Source organism: Lampetra fluviatilis, chromosome 40, assembly GCF_964198595.1.
Source record: "Lampetra fluviatilis chromosome 40, kcLamFluv1.1, whole genome shotgun sequence".
NCBI classification, from domain to species: Eukaryota; Metazoa; Chordata; class Hyperoartia; order Petromyzontiformes; family Petromyzontidae; genus Lampetra; species Lampetra fluviatilis.
Genome location: NC_136314.1, coordinates 8515755 through 8541797, shown reverse-complemented (window position 1 = coordinate 8541797; position 26043 = coordinate 8515755). Strand labels below are relative to the sequence as shown.

Genomic DNA, 26043 nt, shown 5'->3' with positions numbered 1-26043 from the left:
TCGTAGCGCGGCGCGCTAACCGCTGCACCACCGCTCCCCGGCGGAGTCCTGCAGAGAGCGATGGCCGGGAAGGGGTTGGCCGATCGCTTTTGAGCGCCACTGAGGTCTTCTTCTTCCATTGCAGCTGAGCAAGCCTCACGTCTCCTCCTTCCTCCACAGTCCAGGTTGGATGTGACCAAGGCCGTAATTATAATATATATGGACACACACACACCGACCCCCCCCCCCCCAATATTCAAATATGCTAAAAATGTCCCCCCAATATATTGCTATAAAAATTGCTATGCTATGGCAATAAAAACAACAATTTGCTATACCTTGGCCACAATATCTGGACTTGTCTTCATATAAATCAATGCATATATTTTTGTTTATATGACTGTGGTTATGGGTGTACTTTAGTAATCCCTAATCTCTGCCATTACATACAATGAAACAAGAAATGGTAAAAAAAGTAAAAACAGAGCAATGTAATACAATACACTATTAGACATTATTGTAAAAAAAAAGTCCATCCCATGTGTTAGTGAATTTTTGAAATATTTTCGGCAAGAAATGAGTTTTCAAATTTAGATATTTTTCTGGGTTGGGACCCCCAGACCCCGTGGAAGATTTGGTCCCCCCCAATGTTGACTCCATGGTTACGGCCTTGGATGTGACACACCGGGCGAGTGTGGCCACCCTCTCTGAGGACTCGGGCAAGGCCACCACTAACTTGGCCACGTTAACAACCCAGCCACGCCTGCCACAAAACAAATTCAGTCGCTTTGAAGCAGAGGTCGCAAACGGGTTTTGATTCCTTACCCGTACCCGGCCGCACCAGGGTCGCAAACGGCTACCCGTACCCGGCCGGGTACGGGTAACCGGGTATCGGGTAGGGTATGGGTATCGGGTACCCAGTTGCGACCTCTGCTTTGAAGGGAGACCCAGAATGACTGTAACTCGAGCACCTCCGCTCCGTATGAATAACGGACATCGATATTTGAACCAATTGTCCATTTGAATTTTGCTGTCTTTTCTTGGATTTTCTGTTTGCACATAGTCACATAGTCACTTTAAAATGTTTTCTTGTTCATGTTTTTGTTTGTTGCGGTTGCACCCGATTCAAGAGCCGAATGGCTCACAGGGCTATATCTAATAAATTAAACTGAATTTTGTGAGGTGTCCTAACGAGCTAAATAACTGCAAGCGGATAAAAAAAAACAATTAAACGGGCGCTTTGCACGCATGGCGACACTGTGTTCGCGTGCGCCGGTTACTCTGGAAACCAACATTGATTACGACCAACGCGTTCAGGTACCTTATATCGTGCTAGGTTATACCATAGGGGCCGTCCATAAATGACATCACGCACCTAGGGAGGGGGGTTGAGAAATATGATAAAACCACACCGATTCATCTTCTTGGTTCTTTCGGTAAAGTCACGTAGAAGGGAATTTTTTTTTAACATTTAAATAAATGTATTTTTATAATTTCCCTTCTACGTGACTTTACCGAAAGAACCAAGAAGGTGAATCCCTGCAGTCATGAAATCTTTAAATCGAAATCACACCGATTAACTCTACGAATCGCAATGATTTGATTTTTTTCTAAAACAAAACGCCTTTTTGTGGTTGTTTTGTCCGCGCGCGGCCACCGTTCCGCCCGGCGGAAGTGCTTCACTCCACGTGGCGACGCCGACTGGTCGCCGCTCAGGTCGTCCGTGCTGCTGCTGCTGCCGCCGCTGCTGCTGCTCCTCTTCCTCCTCCTCGTTCGCCCTCGGCTACCCGCCGCCCATCCCGCCGCTCGCCCCCCTTCGTCGTACAGGAGGGCGAACCCTCGCCGCCCTCAAATCGACGTGGCCATGCTGCTGGAGGCGCTGCCCGGGCAGTGCTCGGTCGTGCTGGGCCGCAAGTCTGGTGAGTGTCTTGTTAACAAAGACGAACATCTCCCTCCGCGTAACCATTAATAGGCCGTCGTGTGGGAAGTTGCTGTTCGCGAGCACCTAATAAAGGTAGGGACGGCAACACAAGGTTGATACCCCTTCCTCCCCATCTCAGCACTTACGCCCGACCGCCTTAAGAGTCCCCAGTACTCAAGACTAAGCCGGTCCAAGGGAGGCCCACAGGACCGGTTCAGATATTCGCCACTGTTCATTGGTCTTGAAATACAAAGCACGCGTATCTTTGTCTCACTCGTGCTCGTTTTAATCACCGCCCCAGGTATTGTAATCAATTTAAGACCGGGTGGGCCGAGACGGAATGTGACCAGTGACCCGTTCGCATATTCCTGACTGACCTCGGTGTTTTTCCGAACCTCGCTTCACAGCAGTAATTCTAATTAATCAGTGCAGTTGGAATGTTATACCTACTCTTCGCTGGCAATACACGTAATTATAAACAACGGTAATGCATGTAAACGGTTCTTAAAAGCGACAATGATTATCATTACACACTTTCGTAATGATCATAATCGTCGCCTCGTTTGAGGTTGCAGACCGGTGGTACTGTATGTTTAACTTATTTCGCACCGTAAGTAGCCAACCGTGCTAATCGGAAGTGTGGCAGTCATGGGGGAGAACCCATCCGCATGGCTGTGTGCACCATACCTGTCAACCCCCTATCAGTGCCCAACCTTATTACAGACCACCTCAGATCTTATTGGTCACCCCGTGCCCTTATATAAATCTCAACGTTCATCCTACAAAGTCCCATCACAAGGGAGAAACACAAATACACTCACCACTTGTACACACCACTCGTACATGCACCATTACACTCACCACGAGTACACTCACCACTACGCTCACCACTAAATACCTGCCAACCCCTTATCAGTGCCATACCTCATTACAGACCACCTCAAACTTTATTGGTCACCCCGTGCCCTTATAAATCTCAACGTTCATCCTACAATGTCCCATCACAAAGGGAGAAACAAACAAATAGACGTAAATATTTTGCTCGGATTTAAACGGCTGTACGCCATGCGGACCTGAAAACGCAATTTCTCTGTACAAGAAGAATACGGGTAAATCGTATGGGTTGACAGCACGTACTGGGTGGTAATTATTATTGCATCGCAGTGATCCGTGAGAGATGGCGTTGGCCATGAATGATGAACGCCAGTCAGTAGGTTGGTTGTTAAGTAGATGGACTTCCCTCGGTCAGAGAATGTGGAATTTCTACGGCTGCTTGAGCGAGGCACAGTGAGTTTGTGAGTCGAAGTCGGGTGCAAGTGTGGTTGACACGATGGGCCATGTCCATGCAGTTGTAACCACATCAAAGACAAATATCTCCCGTATAGCCTTAACAGACTGTTAGGGCAAGTGCTGTTAGCGATAACCTAAGAAGGCACACAAATGGGTAGGTGGCCAATACCACGCTCGGCCGCCTTTGTCTCCCTAGTGACGATGTTTACACCAGATAATCATTTGAGGCTGAGTCAACCTACTGGAGGCCCAGGACCAGTTAAAATAATTGGTGTTGGCCGCGAGCGGGATTCGAACCTGGGTCGTCAGGTTCGTAGCGCAATGCGCTAACCGTTACACCACCACTTTCAGCCACTCACAATACGCTCACCAAGTCCACAAAGTTTATTCGTGTAACCAGGTGAGAACCCAGCAGACCCTGATAGTGTAGTCTTTGTCTAATTCGCTAGAGTGACCTGTTACACCGAAATGACAAAATAGAGGATTTTTTGGGGTTAGATCGTGTCAATATATAAATGTGTCGTTAAACCCGCTACCACCCAACACAGCCAAGTAGTAAGAGTTGTCACGTAAACAGAACATGCCAATTCGTCACGAGTATAGCACGCCGGTGTGTTGGAGAGCCAAGCCACAACATTTACAATCGGAGTACTCTATGTCGATGTCTCAATGACGATATCGATGTCTCTATGTCGGTATCTCTATGACGATGTTAAATGTCTCTATGATGATGTCTTTATGGTGATGTCTTTGACGATGTCTATATGTCGACGTCTATGACAATGTCGATGTCTATGATGATGTCTCTGATGATATCTCTGGGACGATGTCGCTATGACGATGTCTCTATGACGGTGTCGCTATGACGATGTCTCTGTGATGATGTCACTACGTTGGTCAATGTTGGTGTCTCTCAGCTCCCGTGCACTACGCGTTTGAGGCCGCTGGCCGCTGGCTCGAAGCACTCGTGTGGCGCCGTTCGCGCAGTGCCACCTCGCTCTCCGCGGCCGACGCGGCCGAGGGCAGCAGCTCGGAGTCGGAGGACGATGGCGACGAGGAGCGCCTCGAGTTGGAAGAATACCCGCTCCTCAAGAGCCTCGACCCCAAGGAGTGGAAGGTTCGAGTCCCGAGCTGGGTCGTTAACTGGCCTTCATAATTAGACAAAGTCAAAGACTAGGCATGGACGTACAAACCGCACGGTGGTAGGCCTAAGGGCGAGTAATACGGCAAGTCCCCGCTAAACGTGGCGGTTGCGTTCCTGAAATTGCCTCGTAAAGCAATTTTGCATGAGGCCGGAGATTAATTTTCCCATGAGGAATAACGGTAAAGGTGAGAGTGCCATTGCAGCCCGTCATTTTATTATTGTTTTTATATTTTCAGTTTCATTTATTTGGAATAGCCCTGTGAGCCATTCGGCTCTTGATTCAGGTGCAACCACAACAAACAATAAAATTACAAGATACATTAAAAATTTACTGTACGCAAATTGAAACATCCCCTACAAAAACAATAAAATCTTCCAGAAAAAGCACCATTTGTTCATGCTGCGTACAAAAATGTGACAGTACATTGTTTTACAGTGATTTATTTTTAAATACTTTGTGTTTATATAGTATTTATATTAATATTCTATGTGTTGACAGTAGTGCAGGAGCCCTACGATCACTTACTGGATGCTTACCACTCATTGTTAAATGAGTGGTAAGCATCCAGTAAAGTTTCCGATTGGTGAGATGACGCTATGCAACACAAAGATGCTGGAACAACGTGAGGAAGAGGAAGGCATGCCGTCTGGTGCTGGCTGCATCACCCCCTCATACGTGCACCGTACCGCCCTTCATAGGTGCTAGCCAACAACACTTGCTCCAACAGGCAATGTGGGCTACATGGGTGATCATTGTGTGTTTGTTTGTGTCGACAGACTCAAGATCACTACCTGGTGCTGGGCCTAGGAAAACTGCGGTACCAAGCCACAGCCAAACAGATCAAGGCTGCGCGTGAGTCACTCTTAAAGTCCTTGGAGCAGCGGGGGCTGGACATGGGCCCTTGTGTGGAGCTGGAAGCGAGTTTCCCTGTGGCGCTGCACTGTGTGTGTCTACCAAACCAATTCAGCCGCACAACTGCTAAGCGGTGGAGCGAGGGGCAATCGCAAGGTTGTGAGGTCAAATCCTGGTTGGGATTAGGGGTGGGTTTTCATTAACTCATCCCATAATCGCTCCTTCCGTGGTTGATCAAATGAGTACCACTTTGTTGTGGGGAAGATCAACAGTGGTTGCCCTGTGGACTTACCCCCTGCTGCCACAGTAATGTGGAAATTCCACCACTGGCTCTGCAGGGCTGTAAACGCGATGTGAGCACTGTTTGCATCACTGATCACTCGAACAGGAATTCTCACCGGCAAGTGCCTCTTTGGGACATAATTAACGCTTTCCAACCGAGTTGGAAAGCGTCGATGTGTGATCTCTGTCCCTCCGGAACCGGGGGGGCTGGGGATCACAATAACTCGTAGCGATGATCCAGTATGAACGAAACTCCAGCGTGTAGTCGTGTTGCCTTTTGGGACTCTCCGTAGAGGAAACCGGCCACGTTGATCAAAGCATTGTTGCCCAAATCCTGGAGACAAAACTAGCGATAAATATGATTTGCGTTGCCAAGGCGATGAGCGTTGCCATGGCGATGTTGCCTAGCTGTGCAGTGATGTTACCGCCCGTTAAATGCTCCCAAGGACAGACGTGTGGGCAGGCGTAGTTGATTCCGTCCGTGTGCGTGATTTTTCTTTTTTGTTTTGTCCCGACAGACAAAGCCATGGTCCTGAAGCATCACCCAGACAAGCGCGAAGCCACGGGGCAGCGGACGGGCAACGGCGAGGACGACTACTTCACCTGCATCACAAAGGGTGAGAGGACCCCTCGCTCGTCAGGCATTGCCATCACCGCTACCACCAAAACCACCGCCACCACCAAAACTACCGCCACCATCACTACAAAGGCCATCACCACCATCGCTGTTGCCGCCACCACAACAATCGCCGCCATAATACCATTACTGCCACCACCGAAATTGCGCCCACAACGACCACATGCAGTGGTGTAATTTCTGTATCGTTAGTGTGCCTCTTGTGTACATTAACCGACACGGGAGTGATGAATGTGTCGTTCGAGAGTGTGTTCTGTACAGTCGGAGTGTTTGCTGCGTGTGTTGTATAAGCCGTAGTTGACCGTCTCATCAGGGGTTAGTGGACGCAACAAACGTTGCGAAATTCCATTCCCATGGCAGTCGAGGAAGAGCCACGCCCTGGCTTGCCAGGAGAAGGCGGTTTAGCAAAGTGCAGTCTTACATCTGTCCCTTCTGTATGGTATAGAGCAGGGGTCCTCAAACTTTTTAAACAGGGGGCCAGTTCACTGTCCCTCAGACCGTTGGAGGGCCGGACTATAGTTAAAAAAGACTATGAACAAATTCCTATGCACACTGCATATATCTTATTTTGAAGTGAAGAAACAAAACGGGAACAAATACAATATTTAAAATGAAGAACAAGTAAAGTTAAATCAACAAACTTGCCAGTATTTCAATGGGAACTATGGGCCTGCTTTTGGCTAATGAGATGGTCAATGTACGGTTCCATATTTGTCACTGCTAGTCGTAACAAGTGATGCAAGTGTGCATCCGTTAGTCTAGATCTGGTTGGAGATTTCAAATTTTCATTCTGGAAAAAGTTTGTTCACAGACATAAGCGCTGCCAAAGATGGTTGCCATTTTGAGTGCATGGTTCCTGAGATGAGGATATGTATCAGAGGGGAGAAATGCATAGAAATTATGAAGGCTGCTTGACTTGAATGCGTCTTTCAGAGAGTCACAATTCTGCAGTTCAGCCAGTTCTATTTGGTAAATTGTATCCACATTTTCAATGTCAATAGAAAATGGGTTACGGAAAAGCTGTATGTCCTGTTCATGGAGATGAAGCTCGTTAAATCTAAATTGGAACTCCTTTTGCAATTTTTCCAGTAAATCCACACATGTTTTGTTTGGGAATGCAACCAATGGTTTTTCCGCTAACAGATTTTGAGTTGTGGGGAGATGGCAGAAGTTTTCCTCCTTCACTTGTTTGATGAGGAGGCCTAATTTTACTTCAAATGCTTTGACATGTGATTGCATATCACATATGAGCTTCCCCTTTCCTTGAAGTTGCACATTGAAACTGTTGAGTAGCTCTGTTACATTTGTCAGAAAGGCAAGGTGCCATTTCCATTCTGCATCATTGAGCTCTGGTACTTCTTTGTTTTTTGAAAACAGAAAAACTGTAATCTGTGGAAGTAAGTCATGTAAACGTTTCAAAACTCTCCCTCGACTCAGCCAACGGACTTCTGTGTGGTACAGAACATCTTCATAGTCAACATTTAGCTCAGACAGAAATTCCTGAAATTGTCTGTGGTTTAGTGCATGAGCTCTAATGAGTTAACAGAGTCCCACTTCAGTGATTTACTACACAGCGCTTGTTGGTGGATGAGGCAGTGTATGGCTATTGGACGAGAATGGTTATGTTTGTCCATCTCTTGGTTAATGCGAGCAATTACTCCTTTCTTAGACCCCACCATGCTAGGAGCACCATCAGTTGTCACACTGGCTAGTTTAGCCCAGTTCAGCTCCAAACCATTCACAGTTTGGCAAACCTTTGCATAGATATCCTCTCCTGTAGTTGTTCCTTTGATGCTTTGCAGTGCAGCAAGCTCTTCTGTGACTTTGAAATAGTCATTCGTCCCACGAATAAAAATTAGAAGTTGTGCAGAATCACGAACATCATTGCTTTCGTCGAGTGCCAAGGAAAAATAGGAAAGTTTTTTTGTGGAGTTTTGCAAATGCTGATGGAAATTGTCTCCCATTTCTTCAATCCTCCGTGTAATTGTAGGTCCTGAAAGACTCACTGTACTAAATAAATCGGCCTTCTCTGGACACATCTCTTTGGCAACAGAGAGAAGGCATTCTTTAACAAATTCTCCCTCAACGAATGGTCTGCCAGTGCACACTATTAGCTTGGCAACTTGAAAACTTGCTCGCAGTGATGAAATATTTAGCTGCTTCTGCTTCACAAAAGTATTTTGCTGAGTTGTTAATGTATTTTTCAGTTTTAGTATTTTATCTTTTCTCACTTCTCCGACCAAACAATCATATTTATCTTTATGTTGAGTTTCATAGTGTCGACGTAAATTGTATTCTTTGAACACAGACACTATATTCTGGCATATCAGACGCACAGCTCTTTCCTTGTACTGCATGAAAAAGTAATCATAAGTCCACTGTTTTTTTAATATCCTACACTCCGAGTAAATTTTTCTCTTTCTTGACATCATTGTGTCCTAGGGAGTCAAAATTGCTATTAGTAAAATACCAATATATATACAGCGCTACAAAAACAATATACAGTACCAGCAATAACTTTGCCCACACAGAGACATACAGACTGCACTGCCCATCAATGCAGTCTGATTGGGGGAACTCCGCTTTTACCCCAGGCTCACACTGGTGCGGGTGCCATTAAAAAGTTAATTACACCTGCAGTTTTGTTCACAGATCGCAGCCCAATGAGTGCTCACCAGCGCAGCCCAATTAGTGCTCACCAGCGCAGCCCAATTAGTGCTCACAAGCGCAGCCCAATTAGTGACCATGGGCCGGATAAATGCCCTCGGTGGGCCGCATGTGGCCCGCGGGCCGTAGTTTGAGGACCCCTGGTATAGAGGGTTGCCTCCTCGTAAATGTGGGTTTTCTCTTGGTGCTCTGGTTTCCTCCTACATTTATAAACACATTAATTTTCTGAAAACATCTTAATATATAAATGGACCGCAGAGCTTGGGCAATTCTTCACCGCTTTGCTGGCTGCCTTCCAGCTGGGCCTCTGAATTCCTCGCGATTGTGAGATGCAATTTAAACCTTCTCCTCCCTGTTCCTCCCCCACCTCCTCCCCGGTTGACCGTGGCGGTAGCGTACGAGGAGCTAGGAGACCCCGTGAAGCGCCGCGCATTCGACAGCGTCGACCCGACGTTCGACAGCAGCACCCCGACACGCGGAGACGTCAAGTCCGGGGACTTCTACGAGACCTTCACGGAGGTGTTCGATAGGAACGCACGGTAATACGCGCGTACGCATAGACCCAGAAACCCTCCCCCCGCCCCCCTCATAGCCTCTAACAGACTGTTGGGGCAAGTCCTGTTAGCAGGAATCAGAATATTTTTCAGAATATTTTTTTATCCTGGAGAAATCCGATGAGCTATGAAGCTCTTTTTCACAGATGTCCAGAAATATCATCTATTGGGAGTGCTTGGTGCGCTGCGCTACAAACCCAGCGACCCGCGTTCGATTCCCACCCACGGTCAACGGTGATGATTATGATGGTGATGATTATAATGGTAATGACGATGATGATGCTGCTGATGATGATGCTGTTCCTGCTGATGATACTGCTCTTGCTGATGATGATGTACCTGCTGATGCTCTTGTTAGTCAAGCTGCTGATGAGGCTGCTTTTACCGATGACGATGATGAAGATTTAGCTGCTGAAACTGCTGTTGATGATGCTGCTGATCTGCCCCAAGGTGGTCAACCAAGCAGCCTGTGCCTCGTCTGGGTGACGAATCGTCGGCCTTTGAGGAGGTGGACAGATTCTACTCGTTCTGGTACAACTTCGACTCGTGGAGAGAGTTCTCCTACCTCGACGAGGAGGAGAAGGACAAGGCTGAGTGGTGAGAAAGACGGAGAAAGAGTGTGAATATGAGTGCCTGAGTGAGCATAGAAGAGATCGTCTTGTTTCACTGCAGCTCTCTTACCCATTCTAGCAGTTGCTTCTGGCTGTGGTGGTCCCACCTGATGACGAGCGATTGTGTAGCGCCCGAAACGTCGTGATTTAATTTATTTAATTGTTTTACTTTTATCATTTTTTACCTACGTGACTTTACCGAAAGAACCAAAGAGTATGTGATTAACTCTCACTCGCTTATCCTCCCCATGTTTCACCCACTCTTATCTTCTTCCACCCTTTCTTGCTCTCTCTCCCTCTCTCTCCCCCTCTCACTCTCTCTCTCCCTCTCTCTCCCCCTCTCCCTCTCTCTCCCCCTCTCCCACTCTCCCACTCTCTCCCCCTCTCACTCTCTCTCCCCCTCTCGCTCTCTCTCCCCCTCTCCCTCTCTCTCCCCCTCTCCCTCTCTCTCCCCCTCTCCCTCTCTCTCTCCCCCTCTCGCTCTCTCTCCCCCTCTCCCTCTCTCTCCCCCTCTCCCTATCTCTCCCCCTCTCACTCTCTCTCCCAATCTCTCTCCCTCTCTCTCCCACTCTCTCCCTCTAGCCGGGACGAGCGGCGCTGGATTGAGAAGCAGAACCGGGCGGCACGCACTCAGCGCAAGAAGGAGGAGATGGTTCGCCTTCGCTCGCTCGTCGGTGAGGTGCAGCCAGCTAGTCCTGCCGCCACCTCCCATTTATCATTATCGTCGTCATCATTTACGATGAATTCATTCTGGCTTAGATCATGGTGTAGGTATAATGTTATTTTTATGTTTCACTATAACCCTCCACCACCCAAAAAGAGCCATTCATGTCAAGTTGCTCCGTCGTGGCAATTTATTGATTTATCCGCAAATGGGAGGAATGTTGAAATGTGAACAAAACGCTTGATAATTGTGTACAACGTTTCACTGGGGATAACACCCAGCATCGACTGTGTCATGAAATAGCTTTCTGCTCCACGTCCTTAAGTGTGATTATAGGCGTGAATTGATGAATGTGTGTGGTCGGCGTGGGCAGACTTAGTCACGTGACACAGAAATGCGGAGGAGTGGTGTGTTTGTCGTGTGTGTGCTGTGTATATGCAGTGTATACAGGGCCGGATTAAGATTTTAGAGGCGCCTGGGCTTACAGGTACTGTGAGGCCCCCAGTAATATTTTCAAACGGAAAACAAAGTTAAATAAAAAACACATTCCTGAGGAGAGAGCTGGTAGGAACGTTGGGTTGCTCGGTCAATGGCCAGGGTCAACGGTGGCGTGGTGTATTACACAAATATGCCCGACTGTGAGGGCGGGCACAAGCCGGCGTGAGTAGGTTCAACGTTGAGTTTTATAAGAGCACCACGGGGTGACCAGCCCCACCCCTCCCACCCCCCCACCCAGCCCCACCCTCCCCACCCAGCCCCTCCCCACCCAGCCCCTCCCCACCCCCCCCTTTCCACCCAGCCCCTCCCCACCCTCCCCTCCCCACCCAGCCCCTCCCCACCCTCCCCTCCCCACCCAGCCCCTCCCCACCCAGCCCCTCCCTGCACAACGGACACAATAATCCCCTGTGGGCTGGTGTAACCAGGGGGTTCCTACCAGTATCAAATGTATTTTTAAATCCTTTATATTAAGTTTGCGTGCTTGCTTGCTTGCGTGCTTGCTTGCTTGCTTAGGACCGTGCAAATCTTTCGGTCGTTTTTTAACCCACTTCCCGTGATCCAATCGAGCTGACATTTTCCACACAGACTCGTTGTGCCAGACAATTATTGTTCGTGAAAAAAATTTTCCCAAAATTTTACACTTTTTAGGCAAAAAAAAATTAGTTTACATATATTCAAATAGAACGCATTCATGGCTTTGGCTGAACGTCAGAGTGTAAGAGCCCAGAGCGTAACCCCTCCACAGGCCGTGGCGGAGTAGCGCAGTTGGTAGCGCCCTCGCTTCCCATGCCAAAGGTCGCGGGATCGATCCCCGCGTCCTCCACAGGCGAATATATTTTTAAATCCTTTATATTAAGTTCGCTTGCTTGCTTGCGTGCTTGCTTGCATGCTTGCTTGCTTACGACCGTGCAAATCTTTCGGTCGTTTTTTAACCCACTTCCCGTGATCCAATCGAGCTGACATTTTCCACACAGACTCGTTGTGCGAGACAATTAATGTTCGTGAAAAAAAATTCCCAAAATTTTACACTTTTTAGGCAAAAAAAAAATGATTTTACATATATTCAAATAGAACTCATTCATGGCTAAGAGCCCAGAGCGTAACCCCTCCACAGGCCGTGGCGGAGTAGCGCAGTTGGTAGCGCCCTCGCTTCCCATGCCAAAGGTCGCGGGATCGATCCCCGCGTCCTCCACAGGCGAATATATTTTTAAATCCTTTATATTAAGTTCGCTGCCACGCATATAAAGGATTTATAGTGAAAAACTTTGTTTTTACGGGTTATACTGATGTAGGGGTGTTAGAGAGAGAGCCCGTTATGCATGGCAGCTTATGGAAAACAAACACAGTGGGCGGGGCTACGTGAGTGCACGGGGAGGTGCTCTCTACGACGTCCGCGCCAGGCACCCTGGGGGGGCTGATTCGGAGTTATGATCCCCCGGGGCCCCACCCCTCAGCGGGGGGTTGGGTATAAAAGGGGATGTATCAGAGGGCTCGAGAGAGATGTTAAGCTAACCAGTGAAGACAGAAGACGTCTTAGCTAGAGCCCTGGACTCCCCTGGTTCGCCGTCCTTATCAGGGCCGAACAGGACCGAGCCAGCGGCGTGGTCCCGAGATCCAGAGCCGGTGCTCTTGTCAGTGCTGGTCTGGGACTCAGGGTACCGGGCCCGACTTACCAGTGTCGGGCCAGATAGCCTCCCCTAGCCCATTAGAGGAGGACTAGGAGGCAGGCTAGAAGTAGCTAGCGCGTGTATCCCCAGCTAGCCGGGTGAGGGGGCCGACACCCCCTCTAGAGTTGTATGCCACAACCGTGCTGTGTGTAATAAACCCGTGTGCCTCCAACTCCGGCGTCCAAGAGTCGTGAACTCTACTACACTTATTACAAGGCTAACAACAACTACAATTCAGCATTCACAAGTGAAATAACTTTTTACTTAATCTCTGGAGGCCCTCCAGCTGGTAGAGGCCCTTGGGCTGCAGCCCCTAAAGCCCCCGTGCCTTAATCCGGCCCTGATTGTATATAGCACGCAGTGTGTATGTATAGAGAGCGGTAGTGGTTAGCACACTTGAGATATGAACCCGGAGACCCGAGTTCGGCTCCCGCTCACGGCCAACACGGTAATGAATATCTGAACCAATCCTCGGCCTCTCCTGGGTCGACTCGCCCTTAAATATGTACCTGGTGTGGTGCGTAAACATTAGCACTGGCGAGACAATGGCGGCCGGGCGTGGTGCTGGCCTTTCCACCTCCTTGTGCTCTGTTGCCAGCCTTAATAGGTGCTCGCTCACAACACTTGCCCCAACAGCCTGTGTGAGCTACACGGGGGACCTTTGTCTCTGGCAGACCTGGCGTACTCGTGTGACTCGCGGGTGAGGAGGTTCCGCGACGAGGAGAAGTCGCGCAAAGAGGCGGAGAAGAGAGCCAAGGCGGACGCCAAGAGACAGAGGCAGGAGGAGATCGACAGGGTGAGTGCGGGCCAGCGCCAGTGACTTACAGCTGAGTGGGGTGGGACTCCTTGCTTGACTGTGCGAACGGGCGAGTGTGTAAAGTGAGAGTGTGTGGATGTGTGCGTGTGTCAGGTGGTGCAGCGGTTTAGCGCGCTGCGCTGCGAATCCGGCTACCTGAGTTCGACTCCCGCTCATGGCCAACACCAATAACAATTATCTGAACCGGTCCTGGGCCTCGCCTAGGTCGACTCAGGCTCAAATGTGTACCCGGTGCGGTGTGTAACATCGCCACTGTGGAGACAAAGGCGGTCGGGCGTGGTGCTAGCCACCACCCACCCCCTCGTGTGCCACATCGGCCTTCATAACAGCACTTGCCCCAAAAGTCTTGTCAAGGCTGTACGGGGAATCTTTGTTTTGTGTCAGGGTGTGAGAGTCTTGATTGATGCCATTCCGTGCGTCTGTCCCGTGGGCATTGCAACGCCGCTGTCCGATTGAACGCCGCCGTGCGTGTGTCTCTCCTAATGCCCGTCTCTTCATCCCCCCCCCTCCCACCCCCTCCAGGCGAGGCAAGCGGAGGCGGAGGCGGCGCGCGCGCTGCGGGAGAAGGAGGAGGCGGAGGCTCGTGTGGCCGCGCAGCACGCCAAGAAGGAGAAGGAGACGTTGAAGCGAGCGCTCAAGAAGGAGCGCCAGAGGTTGCGCGCGTTCTGCAAGGTGCTTAAACCACACGAGGCCAGCTCCGGTCATCCTTCCAGCGGCAGCCTTTGGGCTGGTCCATCGAATAAAGATGGTGGCCGCATCACGCGCTTCTGAATGCGGCCGTCTGGAACGCTCTTCCTTCCGATATTAGGAAGCTGCTGGAGCTACGCGTGCTTCCAAATTATCTAAATTGGAAACTCATGTCTTTCTAAATGATTTTTGTGTTTATTGTTGTCCTTCCGCCGCACCTCCGATTAGACCGGTTGGCTACTTCTGTTGCGAAAGAAAATGAACATACAGCACACATACAGCGCCACTCCACCATGGTGCCGTGCCGGGGGGACAGGGGTGTTCATCCTCACCACTCGGTGGCTTGCCAAGATAGCGGTGCTGCTTGCGTTGTATCTCTGTTGCTTCAGCCCTGCAGGGATGGAAGTGATGATGATTGTGATGATGGCACTCGTGATGTTGATGATGTTTCTATTGACGGTTGTGAGGATGGAATTAGCCGACACACGACCAGGATTTGAACTGGTGATATTTTGATCATCAGTCACATCCACTGACCAGAGTGATGCTGCCCATTTATTTGCAATCGTATGAATACAGTCTGCTTGTGTTTGTGTGTGGGATGGAGCGGTGGTGCAGTGGTTGTCACACTCCGCTATGTACCCGGTGACCAGAGTTCGATTCCCGCTTACGGCCAACATCGGGGATAAAAATATCTTAACCTGTTCTGAGCCTCCCCTAGGTCAACTCAGCCATTCTGTAAAAACTTCTTCACTGGGGATACAAAAGGCAGCCTGGCACGGTGCTGGCCGTGCCTGCCTTCATAAGTGCTACACGCTAACACAACTCGCATCAAGAGTCTGTTAAGGCTACATGGGGGATCTTTGTCTTGGTCGTCACTTTAGACTTGGAGCTACTTTGCGGAGGATGAAGCGGAGAGCGTGCGCATGATGGGGGAGATGGAGAAACTGTGCGAGAACCTGGAGCTCAACAGGTGAGAAAAGCAGATGTGCAGAACACACGCTAAGCATACGCCACGCGCACACCAAGCACTACTCTTGTTCTGCACATGACAATCGCACGGTAAGCACAGACACGGGAAGCACAAGGCTCGCCGCATACAAGGACCGGGTTTCAGACATGTCAGAGACGTACCAAACACATAACGCGACCACATTTACAGTACCTTCCACCTCCCGCAATCTCCCTACCATGATCTCCCATCTGCCTCCATCTTTTACCACCTCGATCTACCACAACTTCCCCCATCTCCGATTAGCACGGTTGCTACTTACGGTGCGAAATAATTTAAACTTCATCTTCTATCTCACCGCTCCGTGTCCACCCATATCCCCCTTCTCTCCCACTCTATAATATCTTCCTATCTCCTTTTAAAACTTTCAATCTCCCACCATCTCCTTCACATTCCTCCATCCACCTTCCATCTCCTTTCAATCTCCCACCCCGCATCCTCCCATCTCCCATCGTCTCCTGTCTCTTATCATCTCCCACAATCTGCTCACATTTCCAATCTCCTGTTATCTCCCCTTCGCTTCTTCCACCATCTTTCATCATCTCCCACCACCATCTCCTCTCATATACCACAATCTCTCATCTTCCATCAACCACCCAACCAACCCACCCAACCCCACCCACCCACCCAACCCAACCCACCCACCCAACACAACCCAACCCACCCACCCAACACAACCCAACCCACCCACCCACCCAACCCAACCCAACCCACCCACCCACCCCAACCCACCCACCCACCCCAACCCACCCCAACCCACCCACCCACCCCAACCCACCCACCCACCCCAACCCACCCACCCAAACCACCCAACCCACCCACCCAAACCACCCAACCCAAACCAACCCACCCAACCCACCCACCTACCCAACCCAACCCACCCACCCAACCCAACCCAACCCACCCAACCCACCCAACCCAATCCCACCCAACCCAACCCACCCATCCAACCCACCCATCCATCCAACCACCCACCCACCAACCCAACCCAACCCCCCCACCCAACCCAACCCACCCACCCAACCCACCCAGCCCACCCCACGCAACCCAAACCACCCATCCACCCACCCACCCAACCCAACCCTACCCACCCACCCACCCAACCCAACCCAACCAACCCACCCACCCACCCAACCCACCCAACCGAACTCACCCATCCACTCAACCCCACCCACCCACCCAACCCAACCCACCCAACCCACCCACCCACCCAACCCAACCCACCCAACCCACCCAGCCCAACCCACGCAACCCAACCCACCCATCCACCCACCCACCCACCCACCCAACCCAACCCAACCCCACCCACCCACCCCACCCAACCCCACCCACCCACCCACCCCACCCAACCCAACCCCACCCACCCACCCAACCCAACCAACCCACCCATAACCGAACCCACCCAACCGAACCCACCCACCCAACCCAACCCACCCGAACCAACCCACTCAAACCTCCCAAACAACCCACCCACCCACCAAACTCACAAAACCCGCCCAACCAACCAAACCCACACATCCAATCCAACCCAACCCAACCCACCCAACCAACCCAACCCACCCAACCAACCCACCCACCCACCCAACCTACCCACAACTCCACCAACCCCCCCGACTCTCCGCCCTCAGCCTGCAGGATCTGAACGAGGCCCTGGAGACTTGTGGGGGGCGCGAGGCGGCTCACGAGGCAGTGGGGGGTCGCCTGCGCGAGGTGGAGGAGCTGCTGGAGCGGCGGCGCGTGGAGGAGGCCGAGGCTCAGGCACGCGAGCGGGCGGCCCGCGGCGCCGACGCCGACGCCGCCGCCGCCGCTGCCTCCCTCGGGGGGGACGACGCCTCGTCTGCCACGTCGGCGGCAGGTGGGGGCGGCGGTGGCAAAGCATGGCCCCCAGAGGACCTGCAGCTCCTCATCAAGTCCGTCAACCTCTTCCCAGCGGGGACCTCCTCACGGTGAGGAGCGGGGGAGCTGGGGGTGTGGGGGCTCCGCCAGGGCAACTCGGCCGATATGGTGCCGACTGTCTTTGGTGGGGGAATGTTTGTCGTGTTCTGTGTTAGTGAAAGTGGCTGGGTGTGAGGGCGGGTGTGAGTGAGTTCGTGGGTATGAGTAAGAGTGAGTGAGTAGGTGCGAGTGAGTCGGTGGGTGTGAGTGAGAGAATGAGTAGGTATTAGTAGTTTAGTATTTTATTTTGAATTACCCTGTGAGCCAAAAAGCTCTTGAATCGTGTTTCATCAACAAAAAACAACACCGCCGTTTCTCCGACAAATGCAACAAGTCACGGTCAAAATAAGTCGAGAATAAACAACAACAGATAAGCTAAATAAAAAATAGCAAATCATAATTGCACTATAAAAATTTCCTTTTTTTGTAAGAAATAATTAACTAAATGTAGGTTATTATCAAATAGCATGCTGTATCTATAAAAAAAATTAAAATCTGCCATATGAATTGTAATGCAGATACGGCCTAAAAGACGACGGCATTGCATTTAGGATAAAAAAAACACAGCATCCATGTAAAATACGTAATGTAAGCAACGCGCATCAAGTGGTCGCTTACAAGCAAATCATCTCATCTAACTCTTTATACATTGGCAGCTGGACTGGAATTCACTTGAAATGAGTGATTTGAAGCGAGTGATGGACGGCGATGACTTGCAGGACCATGTTTCGTGGCAATATTGTTCCACAGACTCGGGGCAGCCACCAAAAACGCTCGTTCACCAAAACTTGTTTTGTATCTAGGAAACGTTCAACAGAAGGAGTGATGAACTTCTCTGGTTCGGTCCGCCCTACCGTCGTGTCAGCTGATCTAACAGATATTATGCCGAATTACGACTCAGGATATTGTAAATAAACAAAGCTTGATGAATCGTTCTGCGGTCGTGGAGTTGTACAAGTCACAATGATGGGTTTTTTCAGGGGCATCCAGAGCAAATCTTAGAACAGAATGATAAGTGGGAATGAGCTTATTCAATGTTGTATTGGAGGCAGATTGGTACACAATATTACAGTAATCGCATAATGGTAATAAGGTAACCCTTACCAATTCTAACCGAAACTTAGCTGGTAAGCAACGTTTATGTCTGTAGAGAAATCTAGTTTAAAATCTTGGAATTCCTCCCAATGCATTCACCAAGCTTCCAGGGATACTGTTATGTTGACTCTATGTATCATAGTGCTTTTAATAATATTTTTTATGAAAATGGCTATCTCATTACCTTTGGTGCCTCTGTCTAGATGACTGAGATTGTAATTATCAGTTTCAATTTGAGAATGTTTTACACCCGTTGAAAATAGCATTTCCATCAGACTGGTGACATCGGGATGTGGACTTAACTTCCTGTTTTAGCAAATCTAGTTTACATAAAATCCCTCTTATATTTACATGCATGAATCCAACACCTCTTCTATTCGTAAATTAATAAGTGCATAATGTAGTAGGTTTATCCGGACTTGGATGAGTGGGTGGGTGTGAGAATGAGTGGGTGTGAGAGTGAGTGAGTGGGTGGATGTTAGTGAGTGAGTGAGTGGGTGTGAGTGAGTGAGTGAGTGCGAGTGTGTGGGTGTGATAGTGAATGAGCGGGCTTGAGTGAGAGTAAGTGTGAGCAAGTCGTCAGTCGGTGATTGCGAGTGAGCTGCTCATTGTCAACGCGCACCACGTGTGTCCCCGTGACGCCGCAATGACGTCAACATCGTCGCACCCAGTGAGAGGAACCGCCCGTACGTGCGGACTCTGTCGCGCGCTTCTCCCACGCGCCCGCGGAGGGGTTCATTATTCAGCCAGGATAACAGAGTAGCACCCACACCACTCACGCAGGATTCCTGTCCGCCGCGATTGAGAATGGGTGGCTCTGCCCAGGAGAGGGAGCACCGAGGATGGCATGGCTGTGACGCCATGGCACGAGGCCTTTTAGCGCAGTTTGTTTGTTTCTCCTATTATTTGGGCAATAACACTTCTCGATGTGGCCGTTTCCTGCAGGGTGAGTCCCTAATAGCAACACAACTTTACACTAGAGTTTAATTCATGCTGGATCATCACTACCACCCCCCCACCCTCAACTCGTACACACGGATGGACAGAGATTGTCCGTAATGGCACCACGGTGGGGAGATGTTAACTACCTCGCCTGGAATGCAGAAGGCTGTGGGTTCGATCCCACCCCTGACGCCTGCGGTATAATAGGGAGTTTGCATGTTCTCCCCGTGGTCGCGTGAATTTTTCTCCGGGTCCTCCGGTTTTTTCCTCCACATTTAGAATCATGCGTTTAGAATATTTGGCTACTGCTATAATTTTCCATGTGATAAGCTACATTGTTGAGCCATCCTTTGTGGCCAGGTCACTTACCAAAAAGAGCGATATAGCTCGGTGGGCCTCACCTGGTAAAATAACCCAACCCCCCCCCCCTCTCTCTATTTAAGGCCTCGACACAGAGGCATTGGGTCTCTGTGTATCTATGTTGTGTGTCTTGTATTGTCTCTGCTTTTGTGTATGTCTGTGTGTGTCCGTGTTCTGTGTTTTGTCTCTCTCTCAAATTTAGTTCTACCTGATGACGGTAGCTTGTGTTGCAATCGAAACGTCGTACTCTATTATTTTATTTGTTTGTATTTGTTTTCTTTCTACGTGACTTTACCGAAAGGACCAAAGAGAAATTCCTGCAGTCACGAAAGCTTCAAATAAAGTTTAAATAACAATAGTTTAGTTTTTAAACGCTCGGTAAAGAGTCGGCGGTGCTTGCCTCCTGCATACAGCCCCCCCCCCCCCTCACCCCCTCGTGGTACAGACAGAGCTCACGCACTCTGCGCCTTCTTACCTTCGCAGCTGGGAAGTCATCGCCAGCTTCATCAACTCGCACTCACTCACCCCTGGGGTTCGCCGAACGGCGCGGGACGTGGTGGCCATGACCAAACACCTCCAGAAACTCGGTGAGTGGGGGGGTTGAAGCACGTACACACAGACACTGGGTATTATTATTGTGTATGTATGTTGAACTTATTTCTCACCGTACATAGCCAACCGTGCTCATCGGCGGCGCGGGAGGAAGGACAACAAATGAAACACAAAAAGCAGTTCTGAAGAAGTTAGTTTTTAATCGAGATGGTCTAAAAGTGCATAACTCCAGTGGTTTCCTAATATCGGAAGAAAGAGCGTTCCAGAAGCGCATCTGAAAGCGCACGATGCAGTGACCGTCTTTGTACGATGGCCGGCCAAAAGCCACTGCGAGGATGACCGGAGTTTGCATGATGGTTTATGCTCCTTGACGAGATCATCATGTTATTGTGGTTCAATTGTGGCAAGCACTCTGTGTGCGACCTCATAATGTATTCGTTCGGCAATCGGAAGCCAATGCAACTCGCCGAGTACTGGACAGACGTGGTCGCATCTTGCAGTGTTTGCCCAGGAAAACCTGACGTTGAATCTTCAAGATTTTTTCAGGAGGGTTCTGCCAGGTTTTCCTAGCAGGGGGAGATGTTGTTGCTGCTGCTGACTTTTTTAGCATTTGGATGATTGGTCAATGCCAGTTACATTGTTCGTGTGTTTTCGCTGTGGGAAGAACCCGGAGAACTCGGAGGAAACCCATGTAGAACAAGGCAAAGATCATACAACCTCAATTCTCTTACTTGCACTCAATGACAAAGACAATGATCCACCGTATAGCCTTAACAGACTGTTGGGGCAAGTGCTATTAGCGAGCACCTATGAAGGTCTGCACGGCACATGAATCGGTGGGTGGCCAGCACCACACCCGGCCGCCTTTCTCTCCCTAGTGTTGATGTTTACACACCACACCAGGTACTCATTTGAGGCTGAATCGACCTAGAGGAGGCCCAGGACCAGTTCAGATAATCACCCGTGTTGGCCGTGAGCGGGCATCGAACTCGAGTCGCCTTGTTCGTAGCGCGGGGCACTAACCGCTACACTACCGTTCCCCACAATCACACACATGCTCATTCTCACTCTCTGCAGAATAGGGGGCGGTCATAAAAATTCCACGCAGGCGCCAAAGTCGGGAATCGAACCGAGACCCTTCTTGCCGTGAGTCACAAGTGTGACCCACTCCGCATCCACCCTGCCGCAATGCTGCAATCCACGGGATAATCCAAAGGTTGCCGCTTTCAATTCCTTCTCCCAGTGCGGTAGTTAAAACAATGTGGGGTGAGGTTTGTAAATTCTCCCCACCTCCACCTCTGGCGACCCAGCAGTGTCCAGTAGGGGAGGGTCAGAATGTTGAAACAACACACAATACAAAACACGATAGGAGTGCAAAGTATAAGAAAGGTAAACAAATCACTAAAGAATACACAAAAAAAATTAACTTTTTTTATTTTATCAGGTAAAGCCCCACCGAGCTATTGGCTTCTTTTTCAGAAGCGAGCTGGCCACAAATGATAGCTCAACGAAGTGGCTTAACATTTAGACATTTGTAGCAGCCAAATAATCATAAGTAATCGAAACGCATGTTTGTGTTTACCACAGTTAGTCGATCGGCAGGTCACGCGTGGTGGGGTAAATTGTCGGTTGCTACCACTGTCTTCCAGCCCGCTGTTCCAGTGTGGACGAGTAGGTCAAACCCCCTCTAGATGTCCCTTCCGTAGACGCTCTTCTGCCAGCAGTGGCGTGAGTGCGCAATTGCAGGGCTGCTCCTCTACCTGCGACCTCTGCGTTGCATGCAGACCCGGCGCAGAAGGAGGAGCTGAGTCGGCGGGCGAGCGAGCGACTGCACTCGGGGGCAGGGACGCTGGCTCCCGGACTCGACCGCGCGACACCGTCAGAGCGTGATGGTAGCACACACACTCGCTCACATGCGTACACGCGCAGGCACGTACTCACTGGCATGCACGCACTCGCACACGCATTCGCTCACATGTGCACACGCATACACGTGCAGTCACGTACACATGTGCTCACGCTGGTACGCACACACTCGCTCACACACGTACACGCGTACACGTGCAGACACATACACACGTGCTCACACGCTCACACGCACGCGTTCCCGCACTCACATGCGTACACGTGTACACGTGCAGACAGGTACACGCGCGCTCACAAGCTGATATGTGCACACTCACACATGGCACGTGTTCACGCAGTCACACGCACGTGTTCACCCACTCGCACACGTATACGTGTTGACACGCACGCGCTCACGCAACAACAACAACCGTTTGCCACAAAGTGGCGGTGACGTCACCACGGCGCTTGTGTCAGTCTAGATGCACTCTGAGGCCGTCATGTGAAGTGTGTGGAAGGCTTGCTACTGACAGGTCACGGGACAGACCCAGGTATTATGATGGGTTGAATAAGATGACCAGCAGATGCACAACTGTGCTTCCACACACACACAAAGACAAAAATCCCCAGTATAGCTAAAACAGCTGTTGGGACAACTGCTGTTAGTGTGCACCTATGGTGGGTGACCAGCACCATGCCCGACCGCCTTTGTCTCCCTAGTGGCGATGTTTACACACCATACTAGGTATTAGTTTGAGGTTGAGTTGACCTAGGGAAGGCGTAGGACCGGTTCAGATATTCGTCATGGTGTTGGCCATGAGCGGGAATCGAACCCTGGTCGCCAGGTTCGTAGTGCAGCACGCTAACCGCAACACGGCCGCTCCCCACACACACAACAACAACCGCCATTCGCCACTAAGTGGCGGTGACGTCACCACGACGCTTGTGCCAGGCCATGTGCACCTTGAGGCCACGTGAAGTGTCGAATGCCCGCTAGCAGGAGGTCACGGGGCAGACCCAACAGGTGCCACGGGTCGACTGACCGAGATGACTGGCTGATGCACCACCTGTGCCCCCTACTGCGCCAACGTACATACTAACACACGTGCGCGTGTGTGCGTGCTCAGGCCCAGGAGTGAGCGAGTCCGTTGCCCCGGCTGCCTCCGAGAGCCCTTGGACGGCGGCGGAGCAAAAACTTTTGGAGCAGGCGCTGAAGACGCACACGGGGGGCGGTCCCGAGCGCTGGGACGCCATAGCACGCGCCGTGCCAGGTCGCACTCGCAAGGAGTGCATGCGGCGATATAAGGTAAGCCAACGGGCGGCGGTGGAAACTCCCATTAGGGTCTGAAATGGGGGGGGGATGCTTTGCAATTGAAAGTTGTCTTTCAATCGGAAGGCCGTGAGGTCAATTCCTAGTTGTGGGGCGGGGGTCGGGGGTTGACTCAGCCCATTATTTCATTGTGGGGAAGATGAACAGCGGTTGTCCTTTGGATTGACTCACCCCCACCATAGTGGAAATGAGGAATTTCCATAACTGGCTATGCAGGACTGTAGATGGGAGGTGAGCACCGCTTGCATCACTGCTCACTCTAGCAGGAAATCACTCTGGCTGGTGCCTCAGCCGGACGGCATTAACGCCTGCGAGGTGGAAATGGCGTGAATGGGTGATGGGCGATTTCTGTCCGTCCCGTTGTAGCAGGTGAGAGGGTCATGCTAACTCTTGTAGCGATGATCCGGTATGAATTAAATACTTCTTGGTTCTTTCGGTAAAGTCACATAGACGGGAAATAATAAAATATACGCTGCCAAGCTTGGCGGTGTTCATTGGGACGCTGTCTTTCGGACAGCTCTGTCTCTTCACCTGAGGGACGGCATCTTGTGTTGTGGCTGAAACGTCGTGAGATTTTTTTTATTACCGAAAGAACCAAGAAGATGAATCCCTGCAGTCACAAAAGCTTTAAATCAAAAATTAAACTCTAACCGTGAAGTTGCGCTGCCGTTAAGGAACTCGCCCTCGAGGAAACTGGACACATTGCCAAATAGATAGACCTTTTCGGCCAAGGCGATCATGTCAAAAGCCGCACGACATCTAAAGCAGTTGAACCGATTTCGGTGCTGGCTTCATTGGCTGCTGCTAAATGATAAAAACCTGGTTCTCAAGTGCAGCGAGATAATGGTTTCAGCCATATCACTAATGAAGGCACACAAAAATCCTGATCACTTAAAAACATGTTCTGCACTTAATTTGGCTAAAATCCAGCTCTGAAAATGTTGAATATGGTTTTTGACTCTCACGCACAGTACGCTCAAGTGGCAGAGCGGGTGGGATAGTGATGCCCTCTCTACTGTGCGGAGCAGAGGTCATTGAAATAAGAAGTGTTCTGAGAGGTTGCTCTGTGATATCCGCTTCCGTGGGAAATTCTCTAACACACGGGAGGGTGGTTTGTATTGCTTTTGAGATTTGCCTTGAGATGACCCAACACCGCCAATCGTAACACAATCGTGGATTTTTCGATTTAAAGCTTTCGTGACTGCAGGGATTCATATTCTTGGTTCTTTCGGTAAAGTCACGTAGAAGGGAAATAATAAAAGAATAAAAATACAACAATTAAATTCTCACGACGTTTCGATTGCAGCACAAGCAATCATCAGGTGTGAAAACCACAACAAGAAAATGGCGTTTTTTTTACCTTAACGTGGTGCTAGCGTTAAGAAAAAAACACCTTGTGTTGCAATCGAAACGTCGTGAGAATTTGATAGTTGTATTTTTATTATTTTATTATTTCCCTTGTACGTGACTTTACCGAAAGAACCAAGAATACAATCGTGGATTTAAAAACATCTGGAAAATAAGCTGCTGTGCCTCGCTAAAACACCGAGAACTGGGGTCACTCAGTTTCAACTGTCAGCGTGATTGGTAGTGAATCACAATCACAGTGCGCCGATTGTGCCGATTGTAATCTCAGCTGATACCGCCGCTGTTTGGCCGATTGACCCCAGTTGTCCGTTGTGCATAGTGCGGTTGTGCGTTAACCGCTGCACCACCACTCCACGCTCGCCGACCGGAGGCTCTGTCAAATCTCAGTCTTGTCGCGTGCTTGGCACGTGTTTTTGACGCGCGTTTTGTCATGTCGGCTGCAGGAGCTGGTGGAGATGGTGAAGGCGAAGAAAGCTGCACAGGAGGCGGTTAAGATGAATAAACAGAAGTAGCAAGAGCAACGGGAGAGGAGCGCATGAATGGGGAGGAGTGAGTGGGGAGGGGAGTGGGTGGAGATGAACAGTTTCACGCCTCAAAGGAGGTGTGAGTGGGGCAGGGTTGCAAATGGGCGATTGAGAATAATGTGTGAACGGGCGAGTGCGTGAGTGACTATAGGCGAGTGAGGCGGTGTGAATGAGTAGTTTAGAAGGGACCGGATGAGTGAATCGGAGGTGCTGATGTGAGCGGTGTACATGTGTGCGAGTCAATAGTTGAGTGAGAAGGTGACCCCAAATAGGGGAGATGGTAATAGTGAGTGTTCAGCGTGGGTGTTGATGCGTGAGATTGCGCGCGAGCGCGTGCGAGATTGTGCGTGAGCTGGTGTTGGCGCTTTGCGTCGTGCGTCGTGTCACCAAGATGACAGAAGCGGCCTCTCTCTGGCGCCGGAAACGCGTCGTGACATTTCACGAGCATCCCCTGTGACATTTTGCGTACAAAACTGCTGACCCGTGTATGTGTGTGCACGCGTGCGTATTTTATTGGCGTGTACAACACGAATTAAACTTTTGCGCTGCTGAGAGGAGAAACATTGCCAGTGATGTCATCAGTTGGCCTTGGTGCGAGCGACACTGGGGAGACCGGGCGAGATCTATTCCACTTGTTGGATGATGAATGCTGAAGCAGGTTCCTCGATGCTGTAGTCATTGGAGATTATTTTAAACATAATGCAACCTGGATCCATGTCAAACCGGACCCTTGGCAGTTCACCAGCATTGGTTCAAACAAGCCTGACTGTTGATGAGACATCAGTTGATGGGACATCAACAGTCAGTTG

At 50.2% G+C, this 26043-nt stretch overlaps 1 protein-coding gene across 2 annotated transcripts; it reads left to right on the top strand.

Annotated features, from left to right (window-relative positions):
* DNAJC2 (DnaJ heat shock protein family (Hsp40) member C2) lies at positions 1–26043 on the top strand. Of its 2 annotated transcripts, XM_078875068.1 has the most exons (16): positions 1–164; positions 1696–1898; positions 4108–4307; positions 5112–5187; positions 5988–6086; positions 9168–9312; positions 9778–9924; positions 10521–10612; positions 13442–13563; positions 14107–14256; positions 15156–15244; positions 16912–17229; positions 20099–20202; positions 21952–22059; positions 23140–23318; positions 25154–26043. In XM_078875068.1, the coding sequence occupies exons 2-16, from the start codon at positions 1844–1846 to the stop codon at positions 25220–25222; spliced, it is 1953 nt and encodes a 650-aa protein (XP_078731194.1). In that variant the 5' UTR covers positions 1–164; positions 1696–1843; the 3' UTR covers positions 25223–26043. The 2 variants fall into 2 exon arrangements, with proteins under 2 accessions (XP_078731194.1, XP_078731192.1); XM_078875066.1 differs by lacking the exon at positions 1–164 and having other exon boundaries at positions 1651–1898.